This window comes from Erythranthe guttata, chromosome 4 (assembly GCF_056151865.1).
Source record: "Erythranthe guttata isolate IM_541 chromosome 4, IM_541, whole genome shotgun sequence".
NCBI lineage: Eukaryota > Viridiplantae > Streptophyta > Magnoliopsida > Lamiales > Phrymaceae > Erythranthe > Erythranthe guttata.
In genome coordinates this window covers 2,855,249-2,881,511 of record NC_142536.1, presented here as the reverse complement: position 1 = coordinate 2,881,511, position 26,263 = coordinate 2,855,249, and the positions used below count along the sequence as shown (strand labels likewise).

Below are 26,263 nucleotides of genomic sequence, written 5' to 3'. Positions count from 1 at the left end.
TGAAGCTGTTATGAATGACCCTGTTTTGATAAGTTGTAATGTAGTATTAGTTGTTCAAGTTGTTGCTATCAGTGTAATATTGACAATTTGATGTTATTTACTCTAGTATCATTAGGAATTTGAGATGTTGTAATGACAATTTGATGTTACTTATTCAAGTAATTTGAGATGTTGTAATGACAATTTGATGTTACTTATTCAAGTATTATTAGGAGTTTGAGATGTTGTAATGACAATTTGATGTTATCTATTCAAGTATTCAAGTATTATTACGAATTTGTGATGTTGCAGTTCTTTTGGTTTTGGTTGTTGTATTCCCAGAATTTGTACTTACTAATTAGCATGGACCCCCTGTATAATTATAAATAAGCAAAAGAAACCCTGTGTTGTAAACAATTAGCATAAACCCCCCTATTTTTATAAGTATGTAGTAAATTCCTCCCTGTTTACATGTTTCTCCCCCCTGTAACAATTAATTAACAACAATCCAATGAAATCAACAATAACAAACCAACATACAATTTCATCAAAATATATCCAAATTCATCTACTGACAAATTCATGAACAGAAAAAAGTCAAAAGGTCATACAAAGACCAGCTAAAGGGTGTTACAAGTTCATCAAAAGACCATCTAGAGTTATATCACAAGTTTATCAAAAGATCACCAATTCAAAAGGACTTTTACAGATTCAAAAAACATTCAACTTTCAAAAGACATCCAAAAGAATTTTACAATAGATCAAGGCTTCCAATGCCTCTTCTTCTTAGAAGCATTCCTAATATTCTGAAGGACTTCTGCTATTTGAGGCTTTCTTTTGCGCACATGAATTTGACTTGAATTTCCAGCTTGAAAAGTTGCATTTGAAGTAGATGGTGGAACAGTTTTTGCAGTAGGAGGTGGAACAGTTGCTTGTGCTTGACTTAGGGGTGGAATAGTTGCTTGTGCTTGATTTGTTGGCCTTGGTTTCTTGAATTTTTTGGTTCTTCCTAGTAAAGAATCATTTCTTCTTCCTTGGTATATCTACAATTGCAATTAAACAGTTACAAATACTAGGCAATATGACCAGTTCAAACAATGGAAAGAATAAAAGAAAGACTAACCCTTCCTGGAGGGGCAGAAGCATGTGCTGGATCATGTCTTGGAGGTACAGAATGAGGACCACTGTCAGGTACTGGAACAGATCCTAAAGGACCAGAAGGAGGACCACTTGGATGGGGTGGAAGGGATCCTGGAGGAGCATTTGCAGCAGATGAAGGTCCAGTTGGATGTGGAGTAACTGGTTCTTGACTAGAACTTGGAGGGGCACTTTGAGAGGTTTGCACTTCTTCACTTGGTGAGTTTCCCTAGCACAATAAAACAACCATATTGGCACTTGTATTATTCTGAATAAGGAAATCAATGAACTGAATAAGGAAATCAATGATATGTACATTTACCTTATAAAGTTTGGACCTTGGATTTGTAGGATTTTTGCAGGTTCCCTTATTATGACCTCTTTGTAAGCAATTTTGACAGGTGTGTGTCAAACCCTTCCTGTATGAGGTCCTATGAATCTCATCTGGAGCCTTCCTTCTTAATCTGGTTGGTCTCCCCTTTTTTTTCTTGTATTTTGGAGCCTGAAGTGGCTCATAAGTGGTCTTCAAGTAATCTCTGGGTCCAGGGACTGCATGTATCATATAGGCATACACTTTCAAGTAATTTTCCTTCATATAACATGTGTCCACAAAATCCTCAACTTTGTATCTTCTTTCTGCAATGCAAGACCAGGCATGAGGACATGGATATCCATTTAATTGAAATATGCCACATGTACACTCTCTTTTAGCTAAGTCCACCACATATCTCACACCATTTGCATCCACCTCAAACTCCTCATTTCCACACCACCTTGGATAACAGTTTCTTGCAAGTTGCTGGGACTTATTGATCTTCCTCAAGATATTAGGGCAGATAGTTCCTGCATACTTGTCCATACCAGCCTTTTTTGTCTGAATTCTAGTTGTCAATCTGGTTCTTATCCATTCAAACATACTAATGATGGGCTTCTCCCTAGCTTCAAGTATGTAGTTGTTGAAGGACTCACACAGATTGTTGACCAGTACATCAGACCTGCATTTTGTAGAAAAATAAGATCTGGCCCAATGTTCAGCTGGTATCTTTCTCAAGTACTCTGCTGCATCTTTTGTTGGGTTTCGGGCACGTGTACGCAGCGGAAAACAAAAATTTTGTGCGATTTAAACGACTTTAAAGCACATAAGAACATGCCCGATAAATTAAATTCAATTAATTGCGTACCTTTGCGCTTCCAGCGAAATTAAAAACAATTCACATGCTAATAATTTCAGCCGAATTAAAAACAATTAACATGCTCGCGTTTAAACCAAATAACATGCTTGCAATGATTTAATCGATTACACATAATCACATAAAATCATAAAAAGCAAAACATGAAATCATACATTTAAACGAAACTCAAAACGAAACTAGGGTTTCGTGTGTTTACCTCTTGAAGCGTGAGGTAGGGGCGATTAATACGTCGTGATTACCACGGAAACCAATCCGTGGAATCGGGCCAGCAGCGGTGCAACGGCAGCAGCGGCGCGTGAGATCACGGCGGCGCGTGTGATATACGCGCGGCTTTGGGGCGGCGCGTGGGGCAGCGTGCGACTTCGGCTCGTGCGTTGCTCCTCGATTCTTCGATCTACGGTCTTCCTCCTCTCGGATTTCACCTCGTATACTTCGATCTACTAAAACGTGGCACTAGACACGAAGTAGTTAGAATTAACGGAAGAAAAAGAAAGGAGAAAAGAATACCGAAATGGATCGGCCAAGGGATGGCCGATTCCGGCGACGGGGCGGCGCCAACGGCGGAGGTGGCCGCGCGGGAGAGAGGGCGAGAGAGAGAGGGGTCGGCCGTTTAGGGTTAGGGTTTGATGTGTGTGTGCAAGGTCTATAAATCATGTATTTATAGTCCCTTGCATAAAACCCTAGCGGGCTTAAGTTGGACTGGGCCCAACAGCTTAAGCTCGTTAGTTCCTTTACTTGCTCGTCTCTCTCAATTCAATGACCGAAAAATTTCAACGATTGCATTTTCGGAATCATTATAACTTCCTCGTCATTACGAGTGCCATCTCTTATTTTCCAACTTTCCAAAAGTGGAAACCCTAGTTCAGTGGACTTTCTAAATTTGGAAATTTCCCGATTTAGAAAGTTCACTAACACGTTCGCCTATTCTTTTCCTTTTCTTATTCTCATTCATAATTCCAAATTACGAATGTTGGACTCAATCGTATTGACTTCCAATTATGCAAAGATAAACTATTTTATCTCTGACCGTTTATTCAAAGATCTCATGTGCACGAGCAGTGTGACCCTCGATGGTTCAGGTGTAAGCTAGCCGTGGGCCCACAACCCTTTGTGGTCAAAACTCGTCCCCTTCGAGTTACGATTAAGATGAAGCTCGTTTCACCTTAATCACCCAACGAATCAAGATTGGCGTCTAGCAACTACGCGTCATGATTCCCTAGATACAAATGAAGTGCCTGCAAGAACCTTCAGATATAGTTAACGTACAGTACGGTCCCTTCGATTCATATGTCCCGATCGAACTAGAGGCATTGGTTCATCGAGACCTCTTTATATGTTCGATGACAGTGCGATCGTTCTAAGTGTTGTAATCCTTACGTGCATGACTTAGAGAATCGGATTCCCTAATCATCACTTAGTCAGCTCTGGCCAGAGACTTAGAATGATTACAAACTTTCAGAACACACAGGACATCCAAGACTATTCTAGCGATCGAATCCCCGACTACAATGCACAGACCTCCCACTAGATTTCGGACTGCCCGAACACTGGCCCTTGGGATGGTCCTCGGTGGAACTCAGGGACAGGTCACGATACAGCTGGTCCTCTAGTGAAGTCACGGTGATGTCTAGGTCATAAGGACTAATGGTGTACAACTATACCATAGATATCTCTACTCGATTATTGGGAACCACTTAGAGATTTCTAGGGTGAGGGAGTTCAGTGAACTCGTCAACTTACGAGCACCCACTTATGCATGCCGATATCACAATACCGTTTACTGATGAGATGCAGTACACATACACTAAGTGCTAGTCTTAATGGGAAAGGCCGATATCCTCATTAGTGGCGTAACCCTTCGACTAGGAACACGTTTAACAGTTATAATACATAAGTAAATATCTCACGATCCTAACGATCAATTACTAGTACTTGTAATAACTGTAAGGACTATATCTATGCTTGTGACAAAGGGACAAATATATAGAATGCGAAGGTGTTTTATCATTAATACGAATAAAGGTTCGTTTATTACAATAATAAATACGAAAGACCACAGCCACATGTTGGCTTGTTGGTCACCTACTCTAACAATCTCCCACTTGACCTAAAGCCAACTACCCATAAATCGCAATCCCATCGACTCTCGATGTTTCTCATGGACCGATCTCGGTAAAGGCTTCGTGAAGGGGTCTGCAACGTTCTCTTCCGAGGTGACTCGTTCAACCTTAACTTCACCTCTATCAATGATCTCTCGGATCACATGATACTTCCTCAGAATATGCTTCGACTTCTGATGAGATCGTGGCTCCTTAGCTTGCGCCACGGCTCCGGTGTTATCACAGTACAACGGTACTGGATCACTAGCATCAGGAATGACACCCAACTCTTGGATGAACTTCCTTATCCAAGTCCCTTCTTTTGCAGCTTCGGATGCTGCAATGTATTCCGCTTCGGTAGTGGAATCGGCCGTCGTGCTTTGCTTGGAACTCTTCCAACACATGGCACCACCATTCAGCGTGAATATAAATCCAGAATTCGACTTTGAGTCGTCCACGTCCGATTGAAAACTAGAGTCAGTGAAACCCTCCAATTTCAACTCGGCACCCCCATAGACCAAAAATATATCCTTAGTCCTTCGCAAGTACTTGAGGATATCTTTCACGGCTTTCCAGTGAGCCGGGCCGGGGTTAGACTGATATCTGCTTGTGACACTCACAGCATACGCAATATCGGGTCTCGTACATAGCATGCCATACATTATGCTTCCTATGGCAGAAGCATAGGGTGTCCTTTTCATCTCCTCGATTTCACTAGGTGTTTGCGGACACATAGATTTCGAGAGACGAACCCCATGGGACATTGGCAAGAATCCCTTCTTGGATTCTTCCATGCTAAACCGTTTCATAACGGTGTCTATGTACAGGCTTTGGGATAAGCCAAGCATCTTTCTTGTTCTATCTCTATAGATGCGTATTCCTAATACATAAGATGCTTCTCCCAAATCCTTCATTGAGAAACGTGTGGACAACCATGCTTTCGTTTGCTGCAACATTCCTACATCATTCCCAATGAGCAGAATGTCATCAATGTAAAGCACTAAAAATATCACTGCCCTCCCACTAACCTTCTTGTATACACAAGGTTCCTCCGGATTCTTCTCAAAATCAAACTCTTTGATAGTTGAGTCGAATCTAATGTTCAAACTACGGGATGCTTGCTTCAATCCATAAATGGATCGCTGGAGCTTGCAAACCTTTTGCTCACTTCCAGAAGATATGAAGCCTTCCGGCTGCGCCATGTAAATTTCTTCCTCAATGTCTCCATTAAGGAAGGCGGTCTTCACATCCATTTGCCATATCTCGTAGTCGTACCACGCAGCTATGGCTAGCAAAATCCTAATGGACTTCAGCATCGCGACTGGCGAAAAGGTTTCCTCATAGTCAACGCCTTGCCTTTGAGTGTATCCTTTCGCTACCAATCTAGCCTTATAGGTCGATACCTTTCCATCCACTCCAATTTTCTTCTTATAGATCCACTTGCAGCCTATAGGAACAATTCCTTTGGGTGGATCTACCAAGGTCCATACCTTGTTGGAGTACATGGAGTCCATTTCGGATTTCATGGCAGTTAGCCAATGTCCCATGTCCGCATCCGATACGGCCTCATTGTATGTTCTTGGATCTCGTCCAAGATCAACATGATCTTCATCATTTTCGAGGAGGAATAACCTATCCGGCATTTTCCGAACTCTTTCGGATCTACGTACCGTAGGTTCAGGAGGTATATTAGTGGTTTGTTGTATTGGTTCGATTACTTGTTCTTGCGTTTGAACTTCACTTTGTGGTTCTTGAACTACTTCAAGTTCTATCATGCTGCCCTTTCTATCGGATAGAAATTCCCTTTCCAAAAAGGTGGCATTTCTCGGAACAAACGTCTTTGCTTCTTTGACATAATAAAACTCGTATCCTATTGAGTCTTCGGGATACCCCACAAAATAGCACAAGTCGGATTTACTATCCAACTTATCTCCCACTAATCGCTTCACATAAGCGGGACAACCCCATATCCTAATATGTTTGTAATTGGGTTTCCGGGAATGCCAAAGTTCATAAGGTGTGGATTTAACTGCTTTGGTGTTAACTCTATTCAGCAAATACGCGGCAGTACGGAGTGCATGACCCCACAAGTATGCCGGTAAGTTTGTGAACCCCATCATTGATCAAACCATATCTAATAAAGTTCGATTCCGACGTTCGGATACTCCATTAAGTTGAGGAGTTCCCGGTGGAGTCCATTGGGACTGTATCCCATTTTCTTTTAGATAGTCAATGAACTCGATGCTCAAGTATTCTCCACCACGATCGGATCGCAGCTTCTTAATACTTCGTCCGAGTTGCTTTTCTACTTCATGTCTAAAATCTTTGAACTTTTCAAATGTTTCAGACTTGTACTTCATCAAGTACACATACCCATACCTAGAATAATCGTCGGTAAAGGTGGCGAAGTAGTTATATCCACCCTTCGCACTAACACTTAGTGGACCACATACGTCTGTATGGATCAAATCCAAAAGACCCTCGGCTCGTTCCATTTTCCCTTTGTAGGGTGACTTGGTCATTTTCCCTTTAAGGCAAGATTCACAAGTTTGTAGTGATTTCACGTCCTCCAAAGAGAACAATCCTTCACTAACAAAATCGTTCATCCTTCTTAAAGAGACATGACCTAATCTAGCGTGCCAAAGTTGTGCGGGGTTTTGATCTATCTCCTTACGTTTTGCTGATATAACATCAATAGGTATTTCACTTGGATTTAGTTCATACAAGTTGTTTAATAGTCGTCCTTTGCAAATTAAATTCTCATTCTTTTGTATAATGCAAATCGAATTTCCAAAAACAAAAGTAAAACCTTCAATATCTAATACATGAATAGAAATAAGGTTTCTAATGAGCGACGGAACAAATAAACAATCGTTCAAAACAATAGGAAAACTAGAATCCAAAACATTTAAGTAAATTGTGCCAATGGCTTCAGCAGCAACTCTTGCTCCATTCCCCATCCTTAGGTAGGTCTCACCCGCTCTAAGTCTTCGACTTCTTGTCATTAGGTGCAAATCATTGCACAAATGTGAGCCACAGCCCGTATCCAATACCCAAGAAGAAGAGTTGACAGACAAATTTACGTCAATGAAATACGTACCCTTTTCAGAACCTTTCTGCTTTAGGTAAGCCTTGCAGTTGCGGCGCCAATGTCCTTTCTTTCCACAGTGATGGCAAGCATCATCAACTTGTTTGCTAACCTTTGCTTTGGGGCCCCCACTTCGAACTTGCTGTTAGGGAAAAGAACTCTTTCCTTTCTCTTCTTTTGGAAAGAACTCTTCTTTCCAGAAGTAGCAGCAACGAGAACAGACTTCTCTTTCTTAATGGTGGACTCGAAGCTGACCAACATGTTCATTAACTCATCCAAGGGAGGATCTAGTTTGTTCATGTTGAAGTTCACTATGAACGATTCATAGGAACTAGGAAGAGACAACAGGATCAAATCCAACGAGAGCTCGGCCGGGAGGGTGACATCAAGATTCACTAGCTTTTCAAGGAGAGTGATCATTTTGAGACAGTGCTCGTGGACCGAAGTCCCTTCGCGCAGTCTCGCTGTGATCAACTCCTTTGTAGCAGCGTACCTTGATGCCCTAATATTCTCACTATACATGCTATCGAGATGAGCCTTTATATCGAAAGCATGCAAGTGAGACTCATATTTCCTCGCAAGCGCGGGCTCCATGGCGGCTATCATATAGCACCTAGCATGGGTGTCATCTTTCTTCCAAACTTCATAAGTTTCCTTTTCAGCATCAGTCGCTGTGGCAGGTATAGTGGCGGGAAGCCTCTCGTTCAAAACATAGAGACGCCCCTCAACAGTTAGCACAAGCTTAAGACTACGCAACCAATCTAGGTAATTAGGGCCATTGAGTTTATTGTCGAGGATTGACATTATGGGATTCTTAGACATAATTATCTGAGACATATAGAGAAGAGGATTATTAGAGATTCGCGTTAAATGATTGTTACAATTAAATGTTTGGACTTGTGTTATTTAATTGTTCTCCCACTAATTTTATCGAGTTCCACTTCCCTCTAGTAGACAAACGAGAAAACTGATTTTTCTTAATGGGCTTTAGGTCCAATAGACAAATATAACCCGTAGTTAATCTAGCCCGATTATATTTGCCCAAAGGTAGATCACAATCAATCATATCCACAATATGACCCTAAATTAAATTTTCCTCACACTTGATAATGACCTAAGTTAATCTCGCGAATATCAAAATCGTCGTGTGTCAAGTCTAACCTACCAATCAAAGATGCTCATAGAACTTGATTATGCCAAACTAATGCAGTCCCTAGTTAATCTAGCCGACCACGTTAATTCAACATAACCCTTTTCTACGGCTACCTTCATCATTATGTCAATTGAATTACAGCTTACTCTACCATAGCACTCCCCGCTAACACGGCTTACTGCACTATAGTAAAGGGCTACACATAATCCAACCGTTGGCAGAAGGAAAGAAATAACTCAACAGATTGGGTATTTCTTTATAGCTTGAAATGATTCTTAATTGAATTAAGAATGAGGGATTTTATTTAAAAGTTTTATCTCATCAGAAGGTTTTGGATTGGTCTATGTGATTCCTACATCTATGTTCTCTAAAGGTATATGGAAGCGCATATTGTCCTAAGAGGAACATACGACCTAATTACATAATTAATTATCGGGTTTTCAAAATAATTATAGAACCTCAACTAGCATAAATCATTCAAATAATGTTGAGGTACTAGTAATTAAGTTGAACAATAATCAATATTATATATGTGTTCTATTAATTGAAATCAATTTAACAATTTAAATTAATTAATTAATCTAACACCTATTTACTAAAATAGATGATTGTCGATCCAATTATCTAATTGGGATTAATTGAAAATAATTTTCCAAAAATTAAAATCAATTTGTTTTAAGTTTAATTTTAGAAATCTGAAATAATTTTTTTTTTTTTTTTTTTATTTTTTTTTTTTTTATTTTTCAGTGAACCGGTTCGGCCCAACCGGTCTGACCGGTTCGGACCGAAGCGGTCCGGTTCTGCCCGGTCCAGCTGACCCAAATCAGTGGGCCGGGTCAGTCGGACCGGGAACCGGTCTGACCGACCCGAATCCACGTGGATTCGGTCAACTAAATCGTGCACAACCATCGAACCGGTCGGTTCGACCGGTTCGATCCGAACAATTAAAAACCGATGTTTTAAAAATAATTTCAGATCCGATTTTCCAATTTTAAACAATTTTAAAGCTGGAAAAACTCTAAACAATATTTCAAAAATATTTTAAACTTACGAAAACTCCCAATTACATAATACGACAATCGCTACTTTAATAAATCGAACATGCATATTAAAACGAACGCAATTAATTGCGCAACGAGCTCTGATACCACTGTTGGGTTTCGGGCACGTGTACGCAGCGGAAAACAAAAATTTTGTGCGATTTAAACGACTTTAAAGCACATAAGAACATGCCCGATAAATTAAATTCAATTAATTGCGTACCTTTGCGCTTCCAGCGAAATTAAAAACAATTCACATGCTAATAATTTCAGCCGAATTAAAAACAATTAACATGCTCGCGTTTAAACCAAATAACATGCTTGCAATGATTTAATCGATTACACATAATCACATAAAATCATACAAAGCAAAACATGAAATCATACATTTAAACGAAACTCAAAACGAAACTAGGGTTTCGTGTGTTTACCTCTTGAAGCGTGAGGTAGGGGCGATTAATACGTCGTGATTACCACGGAAACCAATCCGTGGAATCGGGGCAGCAGCGGTGCAACGGCAGCAGCGGCGCGTGAGATCACGGCGGCGCGTGTGATATACGCGCGGCTTTGGGGCGGCGCGTGGGGCAGCGTGCGGCTTCGGCTCGTGCGTTGCTCCTCGATTCTTCGATCTACGGTCTTCCTCCTCTCGGATTTCACCTCGTATACTTCGATCTACTAAAACGTGGCACTAGACACGAAGTAGTTAGAATTAACGGAAGAAAAAGAAAGGAGAAAAGAATACCGAAATGGATCGGCCAAGGGATGGCCGATTCCGGCGACGGGGCGGCGCCAACGGCGGAGGTGGCCGCGCGGGAGAGAGGGCGAGAGAGAGAGGGGTCGGCCGTTTAGGGTTAGGGTTTGATGTGTGTGTGCAAGGTCTATAAATCATGTATTTATAGTCCCTTGCATAAAACCCTAGCGGGCTTAAGTTGGACTGGGCCCAACAGCTTAAGCTCGTTAGTTCCTTTACTTGCTCGTCTCTCTCAATTCAATGACCGAAAAATTTCAACGATTGCATTTTCGGAATCATTATAACTTCCTCGTCATTACGAGTGCCATCTCTTATTTTCCAACTTTCCAAAAGTGGAAACCCTAGTTCAGTGGACTTTCTAAATTTGGAAATTTCCCGATTTAGAAAGTTCACTAACACGTTCGCCTATTCTTTTCCTTTTCTTATTCTCATTCATAATTCCAAATTACGAATGTTGGACTCAATCGTATTGACTTCCAATTATGCAAAGATAAACTATTTTATCTCTGACCGTTTATTCAAAGATCTCATGTGCACGAGCAGTGTGACCCTCGATGGTTCAGGTGTAAGCTAGCCGTGGGCCCACAACCCTTTGTGGTCAAAACTCGTCCCCTTCGAGTTACGATTAAGATGAAGCTCGTTTCACCTTAATCACCCAACGAATCAAGATTGGCGTCTAGCAACTACGCGTCATGATTCCCTAGATACAAATGAAGTGCCTGCAAGAACCTTCAGATATAGTTAACGTACAGTACGGTCCCTTCGATTCATATGTCCCGATCGAACTAGAGGCATTGGTTCATCGAGACCTCTTTATATGTTCGATGACAGTGCGATCGTTCTAAGTGTTGTAATCCTTACGTGCATGACTTAGAGAATCGGATTCCCTAATCATCACTTAGTCAGCTCTGGCCAGAGACTTAGAATGATTACAAACTTTCAGAACACACAGGACATCCAAGACTATTCTAGCGATCGAATCCCCGACTACAATGCACAGACCTCCCACTAGATTTCGGACTGCCCGAACACTGGCCCTTGGGATGGTCCTCGGTGGAACTCAGGGACAGGTCACGATACAGCTGGTCCTCTAGTGAAGTCACGGTGATGTCTAGGTCATAAGGACTAATGGTGTACAACTATACCATAGATATCTCTACTCGATTATTGGGAACCACTTAGAGATTTCTAGGGTGAGGGAGTTCAGTGAACTCGTCAACTTACGAGCACCCACTTATGCATGCCGATATCACAATACCGTTTACTGATGAGATGCAGTACACATACACTAAGTGCTAGTCTTAATGGGAAAGGCCGATATCCTCATTAGTGGCGTAACCCTTCGACTAGGAACACGTTTAACAGTTATAATACATAAGTAAATATCTCACGATCCTAACGATCAATTACTAGTACTTGTAATAACTGTAAGGACTATATCTATGCTTGTGACAAAGGGACAAATATATAGAATGCGAAGGTGTTTTATCATTAATACGAATAAAGGTTCGTTTATTACAATAATAAATACGAAAGACCACAGCCACATGTTGGCTTGTTGGTCACCTACTCTAACAATCTCCCACTTGACCTAAAGCCAACTACCCATAAATCGCAATCCCATCGACTCTCGATGTTTCTCATGGACCGATCTCGGTAAAGGCTTCGTGAAGGGGTCTGCAACGTTCTCTTCCGAGGTGACTCGTTCAACCTTAACTTCACCTCTATCAATGATCTCTCGGATCACATGATACTTCCTCAGAATATGCTTCGACTTCTGATGAGATCGTGGCTCCTTAGCTTGCGCCACGGCTCCGGTGTTATCACAGTACAACGGTACTGGATCACTAGCATCAGGAATGACACCCAACTCTTGGATGAACTTCCTTATCCAAGTCCCTTCTTTTGCAGCTTCGGATGCTGCAATGTATTCCGCTTCGGTAGTGGAATCGGCCGTCGTGCTTTGCTTGGAACTCTTCCAACACATGGCACCACCATTCAGCGTGAATATAAATCCAGAATTCGACTTTGAGTCGTCCACGTCCGATTGAAAACTAGAGTCAGTGAAACCCTCCAATTTCAACTCGGCACCCCCATAGACCAAAAATATATCCTTAGTCCTTCGCAAGTACTTGAGGATATCTTTCACGGCTTTCCAGTGAGCCGGGCCGGGGTTAGACTGATATCTGCTTGTGACACTCACAGCATACGCAATATCGGGTCTCGTACATAGCATGCCATACATTATGCTTCCTATGGCAGAAGCATAGGGTGTCCTTTTCATCTCCTCGATTTCACTAGGTGTTTGCGGACACATAGATTTCGAGAGACGAACCCCATGGGACATTGGCAAGAATCCCTTCTTGGATTCTTCCATGCTAAACCGTTTCATAACGGTGTCTATGTACAGGCTTTGGGATAAGCCAAGCATCTTTCTTGTTCTATCTCTATAGATGCGTATTCCTAATACATAAGATGCTTCTCCCAAATCCTTCATTGAGAAACGTGTGGACAACCATGCTTTCGTTTGCTGCAACATTCCTACATCATTCCCAATGAGCAGAATGTCATCAATGTAAAGCACTAAAAATATCACTGCCCTCCCACTAACCTTCTTGTATACACAAGGTTCCTCCGGATTCTTCTCAAAATCAAACTCTTTGATAGTTGAGTCGAATCTAATGTTCAAACTACGGGATGCTTGCTTCAATCCATAAATGGATCGCTGGAGCTTGCAAACCTTTTGCTCACTTCCAGAAGATATGAAGCCTTCCGGCTGCGCCATGTAAATTTCTTCCTCAATGTCTCCATTAAGGAAGGCGGTCTTCACATCCATTTGCCATATCTCGTAGTCGTACCACGCAGCTATGGCTAGCAAAATCCTAATGGACTTCAGCATCGCGACTGGCGAAAAGGTTTCCTCATAGTCAACGCCTTGCCTTTGAGTGTATCCTTTCGCTACCAATCTAGCCTTATAGGTCGATACCTTTCCATCCACTCCAATTTTCTTCTTATAGATCCACTTGCAGCCTATAGGAACAATTCCTTTGGGTGGATCTACCAAGGTCCATACCTTGTTGGAGTACATGGAGTCCATTTCGGATTTCATGGCAGTTAGCCAATGTCCCATGTCCGCATCCGATACGACCTCATTGTATGTTCTTGGATCTCGTCCAAGATCAACATGATCTTCATCATTTTCGAGGAGGAATAACCTATCCGGCATTTTCCGAACTCTTTCGGATCTACGTACCGTAGGTTCAGGAGGTATATTAGTGGTTTGTTGTATTGGTTCGATTACTTGTTCTTGCGTTTGAACTTCACTTTGTGGTTCTTGAACTACTTCAAGTTCTATCATGCTGCCCTTTCTATCGGATAGAAATTCCCTTTCCAAAAAGGTGGCATTTCTCGAAACAAACGTCTTTGCTTCTTTGACATAATAAAACTCGTATCCTATTGAGTCTTCGGGATACCCCACAAAATAGCACAAGTCGGATTTACTATCCAACTTATCTCCCACTAATCGCTTCACATAAGCGGGACAACCCCATATCCTAATATGTTTGTAATTGGGTTTCCGGGAATGCCAAAGTTCATAAGGTGTGGATTTAACTGCTTTGGTGTTAACTCTATTCAGCAAATACGCGGCAGTACGGAGTGCATGACCCCACAAGTATGCCGGTAAGTTTGTGAACCCCATCATTGATCGAACCATATCTAATAAAGTTCGATTCCGACGTTCGGATACTCCATTAAGTTGAGGAGTTCCCGGTGGAGTCCATTGGGACTGTATCCCATTTTCTTTTAGATAGTCAATGAACTCGATGCTCAAGTATTCTCCACCACGATCGGATCGCAGCTTCTTAATACTTCGTCCGAGTTGCTTTTCTACTTCATGTCTAAAATCTTTGAACTTTTCAAATGTTTCAGACTTGTACTTCATCAAGTACACATACCCATACCTAGAATAATCGTCGGTAAAGGTGGCGAAGTAGTTATATCCACCCTTCGCACTAACACTTAGTGGACCACATACGTCTGTATGGATCAAATCCAAAAGACCCTCGGCTCGTTCCATTTTCCCTTTGTAGGGTGACTTGGTCATTTTCCCTTTAAGGCAAGATTCACAAGTTTGTAGTGATTTCACGTCCTCCAAAGAGAACAATCCTTCACTAACAAAATCGTTCATCCTTCTTAAAGAGACATGACCTAATCTAGCGTGCCAAAGTTGTGCGGGGTTTTGATCTATCTCCTTACGTTTTGCTGATATAACATCAATAGGTATTTCACTTGGATTTAGTTCATACAAGTTGTTTAATAGTCGTCCTTTGCAAATTAAATTCTCATTCTTTTGTATAATGCAAATCGAATTTCCAAAAACAAAAGTAAAACCTTCAATATCTAGTACATGAATAGAAATAAGGTTTCTAATGAGCGACGGAACAAATAAACAATCGTTCAAAACAATAGGAAAACTAGAATCCAAAACATTTAAGTAAATTGTGCCAATGGCTTCAGCAGCAACTCTTGCTCCATTCCCCATCCTTAGGTAGGTCTCACCCGCTCTAAGTCTTCGACTTCTTGTCATTAGGTGCAAATCATTGCACAAATGTGAGCCACAGCCCGTATCCAATACCCAAGAAGAAGAGTTGACAGACAAATTTACGTCAATGAAATACGTACCCTTTTCAGAACCTTTCTGCTTTAGGTAAGCCTTGCAGTTGCGGCGCCAATGTCCTTTCTTTCCACAGTGATGGCAAGCATCATCAACTTGTTTGCTAACCTTTGCTTTGGGGCCCCCACTTCGAACTTGCTGTTAGGGAAAAGAACTCTTTCCTTTCTCTTCTTTTGGAAAGAACTCTTCTTTCCTGAAGTAGCAGCAACGAGAACAGACTTCTCTTTCTTAATGGTGGACTCGAAGCTGACCAACATGTTCATTAACTCATCCAAGGGAGGATCTAGTTTGTTCATGTTGAAGTTCACTATGAACGATTCATAGGAACTAGGAAGAGACAACAGGATCAAATCCAACGAGAGCTCGGCCGGGAGGGTGACATCAAGATTCACTAGCTTTTCAAGGAGAGTGATCATTTTGAGACAGTGCTCGTGGACCGAAGTCCCTTCGCGCAGTCTCGCTGTGATCAACTCCTTTGTAGCAGCGTACCTTGATGCCCTAATATTCTCACTATACATGCTATCGAGATGAGCCTTTATATCGAAAGCATGCAAGTGAGACTCATATTTCCTCGCAAGCGCGGGCTCCATGGCGGCTATCATATAGCACCTAGCATGGGTGTCATCTTTCTTCCAAACTTCATAAGTTTCCTTTTCAGCATCAGTCGCTGTGGCAGGTATAGTGGCGGGAAGCCTCTCGTTCAAAACATAGAGACGCCCCTCAACAGTTAGCACAAGCTTAAGACTACGCAACCAATCTAGGTAATTAGGGCCATTGAGTTTATTGTCGAGGATTGACATTATGGGATTCTTAGACATAATTATCTGAGACATATAGAGAAGAGGATTATTAGAGATTCGCGTTAAATGATTGTTACAATTAAATGTTTGGACTTGTGTTATTTAATTGTTCTCCCACTAATTTTATCGAGTTCCACTTCCCTCTAGTAGACAAACGAGAAAACTGATTTTTCTTAATGGGCTTTAGGTCCAATAGACAAATATAACCCGTAGTTAATCTAGCCCGATTATATTTGCCCAAAGGTAGATCACAATCAATCATATCCACAATATGACCCTAAATTAAATTTTCCTCACACTTGATAATGACCTAAGTTAATCTCGCGAATATCAAAATCGTCGTGTGTCAAGTCTAACCTACCAATCAAAGATGCTCATAGAACTTGATTATGCCAAACTAATGCAGTCCCTAGTTAATCTAGCCGACCACGTTAATTCAACATAACCCTTTTCTACGGCTACCTTCATCATTATGTCAATTGAATTACAGCTTACTCTACCATAGCACTCCCCGCTAACACGGCTTACTGCACTATAGTAAAGGGCTACACATAATCCAACCGTTGGCAGAAGGAAAGAAATAACTCAACAGATTGGGTATTTCTTTATAGCTTGAAATGATTCTTAATTGAATTAAGAATGAGGGATTTTATTTAAAAGTTTTATCTCATCAGAAGGTTTTGGATTGGTCTATGTGATTCCTACATCTATGTTCTCTAAAGGTATATGGAAGCGCATATTGTCCTAAGAGGAACATACGACCTAATTACATAATTAATTATCGGGTTTTCAAAATAATTATAGAACCTCAACTAGCATAAATCATTCAAATAATGTTGAGGTACTAGTAATTAAGTTGAACAATAATCAATATTATATATGTGTTCTATTAATTGAAATCAATTTAACAATTTAAATTAATTAATTAATCTAACACCTATTTACTAAAATAGATGATTGTCGATCCAATTATCTAATTGGGATTAATTGAAAATAATTTTCCAAAAATTAAAATCAATTTGTTTTAAGTTTAATTTTAGAAATCTGAAATAATTTTTTTTTTTTTTTTTTTTTTTTTTTTTTTTTTTTTTATTTTTCAGTGAACCGGTTCGGCCCAACCGGTCTGACCGGTTCGGACCGAAGCGGTCCGGTTCTGCCCGGTCCAGCTGACCCAAATCAGTGGGCCGGGTCAGTCGGACCGGGAACCGGTCTGACCGACCCGAATCCACGTGGATTCGGTCAACTAAATCGTGCACAACCATCGAACCGGCCGGTTCGACCGGTTCGATCCGAACAATTAAAAACCGATGTTTTAAAAATAATTTCAGATCCGATTTTCCAATTTTAAACAATTTTAAAGCTGGAAAAACTCTAAACAATATTTCAAAAATATTTTAAACTTACGAAAACTCCCAATTACATAATACGACAATCGCTACTTTAATAAATCGAACATGCATATTAAAACGAACGCAATTAATTGCGCAACGAGCTCTGATACCACTGTTGGGTTTCGGGCACGTGTACGCAGCGGAAAACAAAAATTTTGTGCGATTTAAACGACTTTAAAGCACATAAGAACATGCCCGATAAATTAAATTCAATTAATTGCGTACCTTTGCGCTTCCAGCGAAATTAAAAACAATTCACATGCTAATAATTTCAGCCGAATTAAAAACAATTAACATGCTCGCGTTTAAACCAAATAACATGCTTGCAATGATTTAATCGATTACACATAATCACATAAAATCATACAAAGCAAAACATGAAATCATACATTTAAACGAAACTCAAAACGAAACTAGGGTTTCGTGTGTTTACCTCTTGAAGCGTGAGGTAGGGGCGATTAATACGTCGTGATTACCACGGAAACCAATCCGTGGAATCGGGGCAGCAGCGGTGCAACGGCAGCAGCGGCGCGTGAGATCACGGCGGCGCGTGTGATATACGCGCGGCTTTGGGGCGGCGCGTGGGGCAGCGTGCGGCTTCGGCTCGTGCGTTGCTCCTCGATTCTTCGATCTACGGTCTTCCTCCTCTCGGATTTCACCTCGTATACTTCGATCTACTAAAACGTGGCACTAGACACGAAGTAGTTAGAATTAACGGAAGAAAAAGAAAGGAGAAAAGAATACCGAAATGGATCGGCCAAGGGATGGCCGATTCCGGCGACGGGGCGGCGCCAACGGCGGAGGTGGCCGCGCGGGAGAGAGGGCGAGAGAGAGAGGGGTCGGCCGTTTAGGGTTAGGGTTTGATGTGTGTGTGCAAGGTCTATAAATCATGTATTTATAGTCCCTTGCATAAAACCCTAGCGGGCTTAAGTTGGACTGGGCCCAACAGCTTAAGCTCGTTAGTTCCTTTACTTGCTCGTCTCTCTCAATTCAATGACCGAAAAATTTCAACGATTGCATTTTCGGAATCATTATAACTTCCTCGTCATTACGAGTGCCATCTCTTATTTTCCAACTTTCCAAAAGTGGAAACCCTAGTTCAGTGGACTTTCTAAATTTGGAAATTTCCCGATTTAGAAAGTTCACTAACACGTTCGCCTATTCTTTTCCTTTTCTTATTCTCATTCATAATTCCAAATTACGAATGTTGGACTCAATCGTATTGACTTCCAATTATGCAAAGATAAACTATTTTATCTCTGACCGTTTATTCAAAGATCTCATGTGCACGAGCAGTGTGACCCTCGATGGTTCAGGTGTAAGCTAGCCGTGGGCCCACAACCCTTTGTGGTCAAAACTCGTCCCCTTCGAGTTACGATTAAGATGAAGCTCGTTTCACCTTAATCACCCAACGAATCAAGATTGGCGTCTAGCAACTACGCGTCATGATTCCCTAGATACAAATGAAGTGCCTGCAAGAACCTTCAGATATAGTTAACGTACAGTACGGTCCCTTCGATTCATATGTCCCGATCGAACTAGAGGCATTGGTTCATCGAGACCTCTTTATATGTTCGATGACAGTGCGATCGTTCTAAGTGTTGTAATCCTTACGTGCATGACTTAGAGAATCGGATTCCCTAATCATCACTTAGTCAGCTCTGGCCAGAGACTTAGAATGATTACAAACTTTCAGAACACACAGGACATCCAAGACTATTCTAGCGATCGAATCCCCGACTACAATGCACAGACCTCCCACTAGATTTCGGACTGCACGAACACTGGCCCTTGGGATGGTCCTCGGTGGAACTCAGGGACAGGTCACGATACAGCTGGTCCTCTAGTGAAGTCACGGTGATGTCTAGGTCATAAGGACTAATGGTGTACAACTATACCATAGATATCTCTACTCGATTATTGGGAACCACTTAGAGATTTCTAGGGTGAGGGAGTTCAGTGAACTCGTCAACTTACGAGCACCCACTTATGCATGCCGATATCACAATACCGTTTACTGATGAGATGCAGTACACATACACTAAGTGCTAGTCTTAATGGGAAAGGCCGATATCCTCATTAGTGGCGTAACCCTTCGACTAGGAACACGTTTAACAGTTATAATACATAAGTAAATATCTCACGATCCTAACGATCAATTACTAGTACTTGTAATAACTGTAAGGACTATATCTATGCTTGTGACAAAGGGACAAAGATATAGAATGCCAAGGTGTTTTATCATTAATACGAATAAAGGTTCGTTTATTACAATAATAAATACGAAAGACCACAGCCACGTGTTGGCTTGTTGGTCACCTACTCTAACATCTTTGTCCAATCTCCTTAGATCAACCATCCTTGATTCAAACTCATTCTTGTTCCCTGTTGAAGCAGCTCTCCACAACATTGTTTTTAATTCCAAGGATGGCCACTTTTGCTTGAAATTCTGATAAATGTGTCTCACACAAAATCTGTGAGCACATCCAGGGGCAAGGTCCTTTATTGCTTCAAGAAGACCTTTTTGCCTATCAGAAATGAATGTCCACTTCCTTTCTTGAACACCTCCAATTTCATCAAGCAGCTCTCCCAAGAACCAGGTCCAAGCTTCTCTGTTCTCCACTGGAACCACAGCCAAGGCAATTGGAAACAAGTTGTCATTCCCATTTCTCCCAACAGCACACAACAGCTGCCCACCATGAACTGTTTTAAGAAAACATCCATCAAGCCCAATTAATGGCCTACACCCTGATAGAAATCCCATTCTCATTGCAGGAAGGCTGAAGTACATCCTCTCAAACACAGGGGGGTCTGAATATAACACCTTTCTGAGCAGTAACTTAGCTCCTGGATTCTTGCTTCTTACAGTCTCACAGTAATCCCAGAGTTGAGTGTATTCTTCAGCATCCAGCCCTCTAATTTTATTGACTGCAGCATTTTTTGCCCTCAAAGTTTTCCAATAGCCAGCTTCTATACCCACCTTCCTCATCACAGAATTTCCAAGATTGGTAATAGTGACATCTGGATTGTCTTTAATGGCTTGTTCCATTCTCTGTCCAATGTATCTTGAAGATGCATGCTTGTTAACTCTCTTTTTTGAACATGTGTGCTCTCCAGTTATGCTCTTGATCTGCAATGAAAGAAACATTAACACCATAATGCCAAAAGTAAAAGCAATAAGAAAATACTTATTATAAGTTTGAAACACAGTAGTACCTGAAATGTTGGACCACCCTGCACAACAGAGGCATGGATCCTCCAATTACAGCCTTCAGTTTTGCATTCTGCTGTCACCCTTTTCCTTTCATTTTTCACATATTCTAATTCATAACCATTTCTGACTAACCAATCTGTTAGGGCTTGTCTGAAAAGACCAATATTTCCAAACTTCATCAAAACTTCCAACTCTCTGTTCTTCATATTTTGCCCTTCAGTGAATGTTGGACATTTAGATTTGTTGCAACCATCCAAGTTATCAACAGCATCATCATCTTCAGCTTCACTGTACCACTGGGATTCAGATTGGTCAATTGGACATTTATGCAGTCTTTTACTTGGTCTCCTAGCATTCTTCCCCATTCTTCTTAACTTCCTCAATAGGTCTTGCTTAGTGAACTGTCTATCCACAAAGATATCATCATCAGAGGAGCCCTCAATATCATCTAACTCCTCACTTGGAACATCTGAATGTACATCATTTTCATCTGAAGTAGCATCTTCAGGCTGCAGGTAGTCATCATCTGCAGAATCATCATCCTCAGAATCAACATTTGCTTCTTCATCTGCTTGATTTTCAACAGTTGGTTCTGCAGCTTCTTGATGTTCAACAGTTGGTTCTGCAGCTGCTTGATTTCCAGCACTTGGTTCTTCAGCTTCTTGATCTTCAACAGTTGGTTCTGCAGCTGCTTGATTTCCAACACTTGGTTCTTCAGCTTCTTGATCTTCAACATTTGGTTCTTCAAATGGTGCTTCAGAAGAGTGTACTTCTTCATCCCCTTGCTGCAAATACAATATTTCCACTTCTTCCTTTAATACATTCCCATCCCTATCAACTGCAAGTAGTGGCTCTATACCAGTATCTTCAGTGTACAATGTCAAATGATCTAGGCCTTCATGCACACTCACTAACCATGCTATGGAAACATCATCTAAAATCTACCTTAAGCCATGTTCAAGTGACTGACCAGGGTACACAAAATAGAAAGTGACATTCAACTTTTTACCTCCACAGAACCTATATAGCATATATAGTGAATCCATATTCATGTAGTCTAAGCTAATCCTTGTGGTCACTTGCTTTCTTCCTCCAACATAAGACAAGTTGGGGCTATGTGTAAAAGTGCCATCTAGCCAAAGAGACACTGTCACAAGGTTCTCCATCTGCATACAAAGAAGTGTTTAGTGACTTAAAGACAAACTCAATTATTAAATTGGGCCACATGTTCATCTCCATTATTAAATTAAAGACAAAAAAAATTGAACAGTTAAAATTGAACCACATGTTAAATACATTACTATATAAGACTTAAATACATTACTGAGTTCACAGTTAAAGACAAAAAAAAAATTAACCACATGTTCACTGCTTTAAAAAGTTTAATACAAACACTAAAAAACATAAATCTACAATGAATCAACTTAATTAAAGAAATGGTGTAGAAGCCCCACATGTTCCCTCAAGTTCCAGACAAGCACATGTTTTACACAAAAAAAATCAATAAATAAATAAAAATTGGACCACATCCCACACATCCCAAAAAAAGCAGACAATGTATGGACCACTACCACGAATCTTCAAACATATGAACACAGATTCAACATGCCTTAAAAAGAGCAAAAACTCGGAAATCAAAATCCAACCTCTTTAATATATGGGCGAGAATTCTTCTAGCGCTTACATTCCTTTCTTCTGGTTCTGCGGGCTTCGGGATTCAGAGATGCAATTTCAAAATTAGGGCTTCGATTTCTTTTTAGGGCTTCGAATTTCAGATGTGAGATAGTGGTGTGAGAGATTGTGTGGCTGGCTATAATTTGGATAAGCAAAATCTGAGATACGATTTGGGGGAAAATGTTAGGATACGTATTTTGGGTATTGGGGTATTTTTTGCTTGATTTTTTAATAAGGGCAATTCTGTCATTTCACGTAAGTCAACGAGCCAGTGCACACAAAGGGGCGGTGGGCTGACTAAAACACAACAGAGGGGGTTATATGCTAATTTTTTTTTCCGGGGGGGTTTTCTGCTTCCGAGAAATAACACAGGGGGGGTCTATGCAATTAACTCACTTAAGTGATGGAAAACGAAGAAAGAAAGTAAGAAGACAAGAGAGTTGGTAGAAGAGTACTTTATTGTTGGATTTCTTGAATATGTGTTGGATGAATACAAATGAGGACCCTACCTCTATTTATACAAGACCACCTCCCCAATGGACGGTGGAGATCGATATGATCTAACGGATGGGAGTGGAACAATCCCTTGATTGTCTCTACCTACCACCACCTACCTCTACCTACCAAAAATGGCTCTACCTACCACTATACAATTGGGCCAACTTGGGCCTAACCCTACTTGGGCTAATTCTTGGACTCTTTAACCTCCCCAACCCTAGGGAAATCGGCAAGGGGTTGGGTCAAAACTAGCGGGCCGTGACATCCTCCCCCGCCTAATCCGGCGACGTCCTCGTTGCCTCGAACAAGTGCGGACGATCTTGAAATTGCCCTCCTTGACGAGTCGAATTAGCTCCTTGGCCATTGGATCATGTTCGAGCCCTTCTCGGATCATGTCGTCCAAGTTCCCCCTTGTCGAGCTAATCGCTGCGAGTTCGGGTTTTCTACTCAAAGCATCGGCCACAACGTTTGCCTTCCCCGGTTTGTACTCCAAAACGTAGTCGAACTCCGCTAGAAAGTGTTGCCACCGTGCTTGCTTTGGCGAGAGCTTCTTTTGCGATTGGAAGTAACTCGTGGCAATGTTGTCGGTCTTGACCACGAACGGTGCGCCTAATAGATAATGCCGCCATACTCGAAGGCAACGGATGATGGCGGTCATCTCCTTCTCTTGGACCGTGTAGCGCCGTTCCGTCTCGTTGAGCTTTCGGCTCTCGAAGGCGATCGGATGCCCCTCTTGCATCAAGACCCCTCCAATTGCAAAGTCGGAAGCGTCCGTGTGCAACTCGAACGACTTCCCAAAGTCCGGTAAGGCGAGGACCGGCTCTTGGCTCACCGCTGCCTTTAAGTCCTCGAACGCCCGTTGGCATGAGTCGGGCCACTCCCACGTCTTGTTATTCTTGAGTAAGTCGGTTAGTGGCGCCGCTCGTGCCGAGTACCCTTTTATGAACCGCCGGTAATAATTGATTAGACCAAGAAAAGATCGTAACTCGGTTACCTTAGTCGGCGGTTCCCACTCGGTGATAGCCTTGATCTTCGCTCCATCCATTTGGAGTCGCCCGTGTCCGATAATATGCCCCAAGAATTGGACCTCCTCCTTGGCAAACTCGCACTTCTCCTTCTTCACGAACAACTCGTTTTCCCGAAGTACTTGGAAGACGGTGCGAAGGTGGTTGACATGCTCCTCCATGGTATCGCTATAAACGACGATGTCGTCCAAGTAGACCACCACGAACCGATCTAAGTATGGATGGAAAATCTTGTTCATGAGGGTGCAAAATGTTGCCGGGGCATTGGTTAACCCGAACGGCATGACAAGCCACTCGTAAGAACCGTATCGAGTGATGCACGTTGTCTTTGGCTCGTCCCCTTCGGCAATGCGAACTTGGTAATAGCCCTTTTGCAAATCCATCTTCGTGTATATCTTGGCTCTACCAAGCCTATCGAACAAATCGGCTATCAAGGGAATATGGTACTTATTTTTAATGGTTACCTTGTTTAGCGCCCGGTAGTCCACACACATCCTCAAAGAACCATCGTGCTTCTTTTGGAATAAGACCGGTGCGCTGTAAGGTGCCTTCGATGGTCGGATCTTCCCCGTCTCGACCAAATCGTTAAGTTGCTTTCAGAGCTCCTCAAGCTCCGGCGGTGACATGCGATAGGGAGCCATGGCGGGTGGCTTGGCTCCCGGCTCCAACTCGATGGCATGATCCACCTCCCTCCTAGGTGGAAGCTTGTTGGGCAAATTCGGTGGCATCACGTCTTGGTTGGCCTCAAAGACGGTTTGGATGATCGGTGGCACGTCCTCCTCTTTGTCGACGGGTGGGTTGTCCTCCTTTAAAGTGGCTAAAAATGTTGGCTCGCCCCGTCGAACCCCCTTGGCAACTTGCATGGCCGACAGTTGCCTCGGTTGCGTCCTTTCTTCCTTTGTGGTGCCGTTGATGGCCGGTACCATGCAAGGTGTCCCCTTCTCTAAGATGCAAACCGAATTGAAACAAGGCATCGGGATAGCCATTACCTTGCGGAAGAAGTCCATGCCTAGCACCACCTTGAAATCATCCATCGGTGCTACCGAAAAATCCACTTGGCCCTTCCAAGTGCCTAAGTGTAGCTCTGCGTCTCGTGCTACACCGTTGAGCGGTTGTGCCTTAGCGTTAACAGCCTTGAGCCAACCGTCTCGTCTGCTCCACCGTAGGCCAACCCTCTTGGCCTCGTCCTCGGTGATAAAGTTGTGGGTCGCTCCCGTGTCCACCATCACCTTTGCTGGGGTACCGTTGATGCGGGCCTCCACGTACATCAGCCCCTTGCTTGATGTTGCCGGCATCGGATTAGCCTTTAAGGCGTTCAGAAGTTGGAGCGATCCCATGTTGCCTAGCTCCTCGTTTGTGTCTTGCTTGGCCTCTTGTTGTAAGATTGCCGACAATGACCCCATCTTGGGACATTGACTCATCGCGTGCGGCCCCTTGCACACGAAGCACCCTCCCTTAGGCACAAACGACTTCTTCTTCTCTTCAAGTTGTTGTCGTGAGGATGGCTTGTCTCCTCCCCTCGAGGTTGACGCTCGCCGTGGGTCTCGGTTATCTCGATGGTCCCGTCCATGATTGTCCCGTCTCTCTCCTCCGCCTTTAGTCGGGCTCCACTTCTCTTTTCGCAACGGCTCTCTCGGTTGATACTCGGTTAAAGACTCGGCGGCGGCAATAGCTTCATCGACGGACTTGATGTCTCGTCGGTGGAGTTCTTGCTTGGCCCAGCCTTGTAACCCATCGGTGAAGTGGAAAAGGAGGTCCTCCTCGGAAAGGTTGGGAATTTGAAGGGTGAGGGTGGTGAACTCCGTCACGTACTCGCGGATTGAACTTCGTTGCTTGAGTTCCCTCAATTTCCTTCGAGCCTCATAGACGACGTTCTCCGGGTAGAAGTGTCGCTTGAGTTCCCTCTTGAACTCTTCCCAAGTATCTATTCGGCAAATGCCTTTCTCGATATCGGCGTGCTTTCTACGCCACCATAACATTGCCGTATCGGAAAGGTAAAGGGAAGAAGTTCTTACCTTAGTCGTCTCGTCGACTAGACCGATACCCTCGAAATATTGCTCCATCCTCCATAGGAAGTTTTCGACTTCCTTGGCGTCCCTTACGCCGTTGAATCCCGTTGGCTTCGGGCAGTCCACCCTTGGACTCGAAGTAGCACCAACGCTACCGTTAGCGGCGGCCTTTTTGCACAAGGCCAAGTCGTCGCGCATCCCCTCGATGCTCTCTTGGAGGGATTGGATGATGGCCTCAAATCGATCCAACCGTTCCTCCCGCAACGTCTCATTGTCCCTAAACAAGTCGAGTTGCTCGGCGACGTGATTCTCCAACACCTCCGCATCGTGCTCGAGCTTCTCGAATCGTTCGCTAAGCTCCGCTATGGCGACGTTATTCTCGAGCCTCTCGAGTCTTTCGCCATGATCCGTCAGCACGGCCTCATTAGAGGTACTCTCCCCACGAGCCTTGTTGTGGTCCCTCTTCTTCTTGTTGTTTACGTGGGCCTCCCTGCCACGTCCCTCGGTCACGTACGAGATATCTTCAACGTTCGCCAT

At 42.6% G+C, this 26,263-nt stretch overlaps 2 protein-coding genes across 2 annotated transcripts; both read right to left on the bottom strand.

The window, feature by feature from the left end:
- Window positions 1–172: 172 nt before the first annotated feature.
- On the bottom strand, window positions 173–22,287 carry LOC148770914 (uncharacterized). Its single transcript, XM_088817417.1, has 6 exons — window positions 22,167–22,287; window positions 20,523–21,686; window positions 19,626–20,436; window positions 1,439–2,181; window positions 1,103–1,345; window positions 173–1,022 (listed from the first exon to the last, which is right to left on the bottom strand). Exons 2-6 carry the CDS (start codon window positions 20,883–20,885, stop codon window positions 741–743), a joined length of 2,442 nt encoding a protein of 813 aa, XP_088673543.1. The 5' UTR covers window positions 20,886–21,686; window positions 22,167–22,287; the 3' UTR covers window positions 173–740.
- On the bottom strand, window positions 20,900–26,263 carry LOC148770913 (uncharacterized). Its single transcript, XM_088817416.1, has 5 exons — window positions 24,404–26,263; window positions 23,009–24,280; window positions 21,491–21,686; window positions 20,981–21,373; window positions 20,900–20,925 (listed from the first exon to the last, which is right to left on the bottom strand). Exons 1-5 carry the CDS (start codon window positions 26,261–26,263, stop codon window positions 20,900–20,902), a joined length of 3,747 nt encoding a protein of 1,248 aa, XP_088673542.1.